Below are 9,593 nucleotides of genomic sequence, written 5' to 3' on the forward strand. Positions count from 1 at the left end.
GAATTCAAACATTGCATTTTTCAATTCACTAGTATGCTATAATGAGTTTGTGTCTTCAACAACAGACATCACATACAAGCATACATTCGTGAAGAGAAGTATTCACTTGAGCAGGGTTCACTGACAGGAACACAGTCATCCACCCCGTGTTTTCCTGGTAAGAAAATAGTTTAAATAAGGAGGTTTTCCTAACTGTGCCCTCCTAAATCAAGTGGTCAGCTTGGAAAGGGAGAAAAAGCTTCCATTGTTCTAGGAAAAAAAGGTAACATCTGCTTAAGTGTTATTGCACATCACGGTGGTGTCTTACTGGTCAGGTCATAAGGCCTTGTTGCTTCAAAGGAGGCTGCCTCCTTCTGCTGGTTCTGGAGTCAAAATGGTTATGTGGGGAGAGACAACACCAGCAGTGAATAAAAGCATTCCAACAGGCCCAGCAAACGCGGTATTTCCAGCAAGGAGATACCTGGAGCAGCACCACTTCAAAAGACCCCTGTCCACAAGGCCAAGGGGCTGTGCATCTCCCTGTCCGGCTTTTCAAACGCTCGCACAGCTTTGCAAGATGACAAATCCACATTAGAAACTCGTGCATGCACTTAGCTCTACACAGGCCCTCACAACATCATCAGGACACAGGCAAGAGACTAATACTCCATTTGGAGAACATTTCCCTAAACAAAACTTGAACATAAAAGGATTCCCAGCAAGATAATGGAAACACAGAGCACGTATTTATATACATGTACATATGCATACACGTGTCATGACAAAGAACCTGTTCCCTATAAAAAAAAAAAAAAACAACAAACAAACATGAAAATACTTGCACCAGTCTTTCCAGGACTGCTGACAAACACTGCAATGCCACATTAGCTCAGGGTAATGTAATCAAATGGACTAATCTACTCCGTCTGCAAGAATTAAAACAAAAACAACGTGATACTACCTCATAAGCATGCCAAAGCATGCTCAAGGCCACCAGTGAGAAAACCAATCCACCCCAAAAGAGTGTAAGGTGTGGTGCCCATCTGTTCAGTGAAGGTCACAGAAGAGGGTAATAATCACTCCACTTAGAGCAGGAACGTAAAAGACAGACTGCAAACATAATTCTAGTGTGATGCATGCTAGTGTGTATTAACCAAATTTTATTCTCAAGCATTAGGAGACAAACCTGTTGTGAAAGCAGGAAGGGTGGCAAGAATAAGGTTTGTGATTGCCTCCAGAGGCCCCCTTCACTCCATTAAATTTATTTGGAGTATGCAATAACTTTGATCACACAAAGAGTTAGACCTGAATGAAGAGAATATTTGCTGAACACAAGCAAGTGAACGCACACCAGACAGCACCAACCACGTACCAGCAGCAAAACTCAACTTAAATGACCCATTAGTAAGTTCCCATTCTCTTTGGCAAGGAAAAACCCACAAAAATCACGCAGCCATTAAAAAGAAGAAGTGTCCCCAGCTTTTGGTGACGCAGCCCACACCCGACACATACCTTCCTTACACAAGCCACCACCAAGCACCACTTCCCCTCAGCTCCACGGCTCCCATCTCCGTGGTGCCAACCATAAAAACAAACAACCCCACAGTGTGACAGCATCTACTGCTCTACACCAAAAAGAGGCCAACTGCTTTCCACCCAGATGCAGAGGGTGCTGCAGCCATGAAGCATAAAAGCTTAGAAATGAAGGCACAGAAGCCTGAAGAAATTGGACTTCGCTGGTGAACACAAAATCATTACTTGAAGAGAATATTCCTGCCTATAAAGCTTCTCTAAACTAAGCTAATTCAGAGGGATAGCTCTGTTATAAAAGCTGAAGTATGCAGAGAGCACACTGCAGCTCTGTTACCCTGGACGGAAGAAATTCAGGCATGCTTCACAGGCCACACGGCCAAGAAACGCTGGCTGCCTCCAGGAAAGGAAAAATAGAAAAGGATTAAATTTATTCTGCAGGAAAAACACAAGCGAGACAACGCGTTTTAAGCCTAAAAATGACAGAACCCCAAAACGGGAGCATTCACGTTAGTCCCAAGGGACAGGTAGCTCGCAGACAATGCAGGAATTTCCCTGCAGAATCCCAACTACCTTTTTTTTTTTTTTTTTTTTTTTCCTGGCCTCCATCTCTGCCACGGATACATCCAGCAGGCAAATACAGCAAAGCAAAGGGAACTCAGCCACCAGGAAAAGCAGCATCTGAAATCCCAGGGCTTCCCAACAGGCTGGAGGAAACCTCGGGATTACCAGGGCTTACAATGGCTGTCGTGGGGGCTTTTGTTGCCGTTTTGACCAATTCCGAGCAGCATCTTCCCGCACGAACCCTCCCCTGCAGCATTCGCAGCCCAAATATTGCAGCACTGAGCTAATTTCGGAGAGCTGGCGGACAAAACCGACTACCGATCAGCCCGGAAAACCGGAGACCGGCTAAATTTAGGAGGAACCTCAGCGATGCGCTGCTAACAGCGCCTTATCGCCCTCCTCCAAAAAGAGGAGGCGAGATGGATGGAGAGGGGGTCGAGCCAAGCGCTGGGACCCCGGGAGGACCCCCCCAGACCCAAACCTTGTCCCTTCAGGCCCCTTCCCCGTCCCCCCCAGCCCCAAACCTTGTCCCCCCCGGGCTCACTTTCTCTTGTACTCGTCCCTCTCCCTCTTGACTTTGGCCAGCACGTTGTAGAGCGCCCTGATCTCGGGGGTGATGGTGTCGATCTGCACTCCCACGCCGTCCGGGTGGATCCAGGAGACTCCGGGGCCCTGCACCGTCTCCAGCCCCCCGCCGCCGGTTCGCCGCACCTGGGTGTAGCTCCAGATGGTCCCGGGCAAGCGGCCGTAATGCGGCGGGGCCGGACCGGCTCCGGGCCCCCCCGCCAGCCCCGGCCCGGCCGAGGGGAGGCCGCCGTCGGTCTGCACGGCCTGATCGCGGGAGAAGGTTTTGTAGCGCAGGCGGCGGTCGCGCTCGCTCTGCTGGGCCGCCAGCTGCTTCTCCAGCAGCCGGTTGCGCCTCTCCAGCTCGTGCACCTTGGCCAGGAAGCAGCGGAACCGCACGTTCAGCCCTTTCAGCAGGTGGATGTTGGAGCCCAGGTCGTTCCGCAGCGCAGCCGTCACCGGAGGGCCGCCCGAGACCCCCGGGGGCCCTCCGGAGCCGCCGCCTCCACCACCACCGCCGGGGCCGGGGCCCAGCGGGCAGGGCGCAGCCCCGCCGGCCGCCGCCGAGCCGGGAGCGAAGGCTCGGGCCATCTCCCCGAAAAGCAGCGAGTTCATGGCGGGGGGAGCGAGGCCGGCAGCGGGAGGAAGAAGAAGAGGATGAGGAGGAGGAGGAGGAGGATGGGGGAGCCGCCGCCTCGCGCTCCTTGCGGCTGCCGCCGCCACTGCCGCAGCCACCGCCGCGGTACCGGCACCCAGCGGCGGGCGGTGTGGGGAGGGGAGGGGAGGGCCCGGCAGCGGCTCCGCCCGGCCGCGCCCCCGGGGGCTGCGGGAAGCGCCGCGGCCGCTCCTCCCCTCCCCTCCTCTCCCGTCCCCTCCTCTTCTCTACCATCCCCGGCCCAGCTCGGTCGGGTGCTGGGAGCACGCAGGGGGGCAGCGAGGGTGGGGGGGGCTGGGGGTGTTCAGCATGGAGATAAGGAGGTTCGGGGGGGGGGGCCTTATCGCTCTCTGTAGGGGCCTTAAAGGAGGCTGCAGGGAGGCGGCACTGGGCTGTGCTCCCATGTGTCTGGTGACAGGATGAGGGGAATGGGCTAAAGTTGTGCCAGGGGAGGTTTAGGTTGGATATTAGGAAGAACTTCCTCACCAAAAGGGTTGTTGGGCATTGGGGTGGGCTGCCCAGGGAGGTGGTGGAGTCACCATCCCTGGAAGTCTTTAAAAGACGTTTAGATGTAGATCTCGGTGATAGGGTTTAGTGGAGGACTGGTTAGTGTTAGCTCAGAGGTTGGGCTGGGGGATCTTGGAGGTCTCTTCCAACCCAGATGACTCTGTGGTGCTGTGACACCCCAGGGCCAGCCCTCGCGGTGCCCTCCATCCGCACCTCACAGCCCTGCCCCGGGCTGAGGGGAGCTGACCGGCGGTGGGCTGAAGGCAGGAGGGATGAGGTTGTCAGCCACCATCGGAACCTCTGAAGCGTTGTTACAATCTGGTAATTAAGTTATTAAATAAGCGTTTCCCGCTTACCGCTCCTGGACCTCTGGGCCGCTCAGCAATCAACGCGATGGTTTAATTGAATTGCGCGATTGCTGCGGCGTGTCCGAGAGGCACCCAGCTGAGCAGCAGCACCAAGCTCAAAGATCAGTGGGGATCTCCTCCTGGGATGGAGAATGGCTTTTGGAATAAAAGGCGATGCTTTCAGGAGCTCCCACAGCAAGCCTTGCAAAATCAACCCTTGCAGGTGTTGGAGGGCTCTCGGTTCACAGCGCGGTGCCTTTCCCATTGTTCCCCAGGATCCTGTGGGTGCACCTCCCGTGTTTGCCGGCACCACCTGGAAAAAATGAATGTGCCGAGGTGGAGGCTCGCTGTTACCGAGGTGACTCAAAGAAACACCCAAGGTGATTTTGCTGAGTGCGCAGTGCCCGCCTGCCGCCCGTGCTGGCGGCACTCGCCAACAAGGAGCAGCCGTCTCAACATCCACATGGAGCTGTGAAGGCACCGGCGCTGGGCAGGGCTCCGAGGACAGGCCCTGGCCTGGGCTGGGTGACCCAGGCCCCAGGGCTTTCCCAGGACTGAAGCTGGTCCTAGAGCTGTCCAGTTGGGGAGCCCAGAGCGATGCACCTGTAGCTTGCATCACTCTGTGGGTTTTGCCACGACACCTTATTAATGGCAAGAACGTCCTCAGGTGCAGATCCTGAGGTTACTGTTAGGAGCAGCAGTCCAGCAAGAACAGATTTGGCCGTTTACCCCAGATCTGGGTAATCCTCCAGAATTTAGTGGTGACCCCTTGCGTTGCCTTGAGCATCCTTCGGTGCTGCACCACACCCTCTGCCGTGCTGAACAACGCACAATTTTAATTTATTTTTTCTTTCCTTAAGGAAGCAGGAAAACCTCAGAGAGTGAGTTCAGATGGGAACTCACTACCAAAGCTCGCTAATCAACAAGCCCCTCCACCAAGCCTAATTGGCTTTGCACCACACCCGGGGTAAGGTCACTGCCAGCAGCCATTGCAGTGAGTGAGCCTCTGGCATCCCTCAGCAGCCCCTCCCAAGGACACACTGATTTCCCCACCACCCCAAATCAATGACACCAGCAACAATTAACAAGGATTAGGGCTGTTCGGGGAAAGGGAATGCTTTGTTCCGTGAAGCGTTGCTCACCTGTGGTCCAGCGCCATGGCAAAAGCTGAGAGCATGGGATACTGGAGCGGTGATTTCCTATTTGGAAAGGTAGGAAAAGTGATGGGAAATGGTGCAACTTCTGAACACAGAAACCATCCCATGGCAGCACCCATTAAATCATGGTGACTGCAGCTAGCCATGCTAAGAATGATGCTCCCCATTTATTTTCATTCTCAGCACAAAGGCAACGTTTGCTTCAGCCTGAAGTGGGCTGGGAGGGAGATGTTGGGCTGGGAGAAGTGGGCTGGATTTGTCATCATCTTGCACCTGCAGAGGCCTGGTTTTTACATTCCCTTGGTGCAGGCGAAAGGTTCATGGCACTGGGGGTGCGGTGTGGTACCCAAGGCTGGGCTGGAGCTGGCACCTGCCCCAATGTTTTAATGCATGGTAGCGTCCTTTGCGTGCAAACCTCAGCAACTGTTTCAGGGCTGCTTTGTGCATCTGCTTAGTGGTCCTGTACTCATTTTTTCGGTGCTTCATTAGCCTGGAAGACACCAACCCGAGGGATTTGTCAGCTGAGCCCTGGTGCCTGGGAACATCCTTGCCCAGGGCTTTCTGTATCATACAAAAACCCAACGGCTGCGCATCACCCCCAAAAAACTCAGTGGCTGCTGTCCCCATGGCATCATCCCAGGTCTCTGCTTTCTTTGGGTTTTCCTTAATGGCCACATCTGCTGGTCGGAGCCCAGGTATATGAAGTGGTGATTTGCATGACCCAGGCTTTTTTTTATAAGAATTGACAGAATTTTTACGGGCATCTTTCCAGGATGGGTATTTAACACAGAGGATGCTGCACCTTATGGCCCTGCCAGCCGCTGGGGGCAGACTGCAGAAAACAGCTTCTTTGAGGGCATAATAATCATATATAACGCAGCCTTTGGAAAATAATAATAAAAAGCAATGCTAAAGGGGGTTATAAGAGACAGGACCATGTGGAAAGCCCCACTGGGGAGCACCTTGCACTCTGAACACCAAAAATATTTGGGATGGGAGCTACCATTGCTCATGCAGAAGAGCTGCTAGAAGCTGCCACATGCAGCAGCGTGCTCCTTCTTGCCTTCTGAGGAGCTCTCTCCTCCTCAAACTTGCCTTTTCTAAGCTTTTCATCCCACTCTATTTTCTACCTATTCCATTAGCACCATGTGAAACGCAAACAGCTGAGCTTAAACCCAGCACCTTCTCCCATTACAGCTCTGTTCCTTGGCCAGACACCTTTTTCAGGGGTAAAAAAAAATCTCAGTTTGCCACATTTGGTTTTCCTTTCCATGCCAGCACTGCAAAGAAGAATGCAGCTGCACAGAAGGTCTGCCAGGAGCTCACTCCCACTCTTCCAAGTTCGCTAAATCTGCCCTCCAAGCACCGCTCACTGGTGCAGAAGACAGAGCCGGGCTGAGCGCCTCCAGCACCGGACCCATCCCCATCCCCATCCCCTCTGCCACATCTGGCCCCTGCTGAATCTCTGGGGTCTGCAGGCGGTGGTGGCGTTGCATCCAGCCTTTTTCACCAACACTGATTATGAAGGATGTGTGGAAGGGGCACCACTGACTGTGCACGTTTCTGTGATCTCCTGCGTGCCCAAGATTTCCCCAAAATTGTTGCCACAGATGGAAGGACGCGCTCCCTGCATCACCTCCCACCCCAACCGTGCCCTGCGCAGGTGAGCCGGTGTTCCTGCCGGGATGTTTTCCATCCCAGTGATACCAATGCTTCCCTTCTGCATGGAGATGAGATAAATATTTTGGAAACAAATCTTCTGCACTGGGTTCGACCTGAATGGCGGGTGAATTAAGGGGACAGGGATTTGGACGCAGATAGAGACGCTTTGGGGAGGGCATCCACCAGCCGGAGTGGTTGAGACACGTCGTGGGATGGCCTTGGAGACTGTGGCAATGTTCACGGCTTCCTCAGTAACCAAATATTTGCATCTGTATTGAGTAGGGCAGCAAATATGCCCCGATAAGCCTGTACAGGCCACTGCAGGTGTGCTTTAGCTCACACTAATTGCTTTGGCAGTTTATCAAGGATAATTGCAGGATGCTGCAGCATTAGTTTTGCGTGCGCCCAAATCCCTGCTTTCAATCCCATCAGTGCTAAGCTCCCAGAGGTGCTGTGCTGGCTAACCCAGGCACAAAACCATGCTGGGTGATTCTGGCCCTGTCTGGTCATTTCTCCTTTGCCTCCCCTCACTTTGCACCAAGCGGAGCAGAGCACACGTGGCCACCCCACACCATTCAGGTGCAGCTTCAGCTACCTCTCGAAGACTCTTTCACCCACCCAGCACCTTCATTCCTTGTGCTGTGGGATTTCAGCCCGGTACGTGCCCAGGATGGAGAAGAGCTGATGGCAGCACAAAGATGCTGGAGCTGCTCCGTGCTCACTGATGTGGGTGCCATGTGCTCAGGCACTTGCTGGCATCCCCCCTTATGGGCACAGCAGAAGAGCTGGTGGTGCTTCCCTGCTTCCATGCAGCCGGAGGATCTGCGGCAGCAGAGGAGCTCTGTACACCGCCAAGTCAAAATTTCCCATCCAAAACACAGCAATAACTCCTGGGATGGCCAAAGGCCAGCTGGAGGCGTCGACGAGCAACTGGGAGCAACCACTGGGAGATAACCCAGCCAGCACTGGCCTGCACTGGTTTGCTGCTCCCCTAGCACTGGGCATTTTTTGGCTCCCTGCTCCGCTCCATGGCTGGTTCCCAGGGCCGAGGGGCTGCTCTGTGCTGCCCAGCCTTGAACCCGCTGCCCGGCCTCGTGCATCACCGGGGCTGACTCAGCTCGCTGGAGCCACTCTCCCCGAGGGTTTCCCAATGTCCCGGGGTGGAGCGCCCTGACAGACGCCTGCCTGCTCGTCAGTGAGTGCCAGCCCGTGGATGTCTTTCCTCTGTGCTGGCCGCCTCAGTCACTGAGCTCGTTAAGGCAGAACTGCTGACAGCGGGCAAAGCGCGGACCGAGGGATGAGAAATGCGAATGAGCTGGAGATGGGGAGCCGTGCCTTTAATGTCCGATTTCATCATTAGCAAATTTTTTTTTTTTTGTCATCAAATAGTAGGAATAATTAAAGGATGGAGCCGGGCTGTATGTGTCTGTTCATTAAATGGATTAAAAAAACAGCCTGGCAGAAGCTCCTTTTTGGTACCACTGCCAACACAGTGGCTGATCAGAGCCACCCGTTAGGGGCTGGAGCCCTGATCCTATCGGACCAGCACACACAGGCACTGATTTCAGTTCTCCCTGCTCCCCAAGGCTGTGATTTTTCCACCCTCAAGGCCGGGAACCCAACTCCTGAGCTGAAGCCCAAATCCCATGTAGGGAGAGGCAAACTTCCACAGCCCCCAACATCCCCTGGTTGAAGCATTTTCCCAATCAAAGCCTTTCTGTTATTCCTCCCCCCCTCCTTCAGCACAAGCTGTTTGCCCAAATGCTGCTGCAAGGGGGGGTTTCCATGCTGCTCACCGCCCTGCCAGGGCTGCAGTTCAGTTTCCCAGCCCGTGATTAAGAGAATTGCTCTGAAATCTCATCAGGGCAGTGGATGAGTGGAGCAGGTGGCATCCCCACCCCCTGGACCTCGCGCAGTGCCCGGTGTCCCCAAAACAACACCAAAAAAGCCATTCTCTTCTACGAAAAAGCTTGAAAACGCCTGCCCCAGGGCCCTGCTTGCCCACATCCCACACAGACACCTGGGTGCTTCCCCACTGCCCTTAATCCTGTCCTTGCTGCGTGCTGGAGCCCCGTTAGAAGCACCGTGGCTACAGCCGGCGGCACAAGTGCGACGCAGCAGCGCAGGGGGAGTTGTGGGGCAGGGACAGAGGCAGGGGCTTGGAGCCAACCTACAGTGAAGCACCTTTTGTTTTTAACATTTTACAGCTTGCACCTTTCTTTTGCTTTCTCCTCCAAGCCTTGCTGGAGTGCTGCCTGGTTTTACGCTGCCTCAAAAGCGAAACGCTTTCTGATTTCTATAAAGGCGAAGGAGCTTGCAACGGGCCTTAGAGGCAATAAATCGGGAGCTGTAGGGAGCCCTATCACCACTGTCAAAAAAATAAAAATAAAAAAAAAATCTGGGGGTGGGGATTTAGCCTTTTTCTTCTCCCCCTTGGAAAGCAGGAAGGGGTCAACCACCCCTGGTTGTTGCATCTGAGGGGGCGCAGCCCTGAAGTGCTTTCACCTCAAAACCTCTTGAGCATCTTTCCAGAAAGTTTACAGAAAGGTGGAAATTCTGGAAAAGATGTGAATTTTGTCACGCACAAACCGTGCCGTTTGCTGCAGGGGTTTTGCTCACCACGTTGCA

At 54.0% G+C, this 9,593-nt stretch overlaps 1 protein-coding gene across 2 annotated transcripts in view; it reads right to left on the bottom strand.

The window, feature by feature from the left end:
• IFFO2 (intermediate filament family orphan 2) overlaps positions 1-3,429 on the bottom strand; it is a 41,675-nt gene extending 38,246 nt beyond the window's left edge. The window contains exon 1 of one of the 2 annotated variants that reach the window (XM_068658271.1): positions 2,618-3,429. In XM_068658271.1, coding sequence (XP_068514372.1) covers positions 2,618-3,252 — 635 coding nt within the window. In that variant the 5' untranslated portion in view covers positions 3,253-3,429. The remainder of the gene's footprint in view (positions 1-2,617) is intronic. The other variant, XM_068658270.1, reaches the window with a different exon arrangement.
• Between the last annotated feature and the right edge of the window lie 6,164 nt (positions 3,430-9,593).

Source organism: Anas acuta, chromosome 22 (genome assembly GCF_963932015.1).
Source record: "Anas acuta chromosome 22, bAnaAcu1.1, whole genome shotgun sequence".
Lineage (NCBI taxonomy): Eukaryota > Metazoa > Chordata > Aves > Anseriformes > Anatidae > Anas > Anas acuta.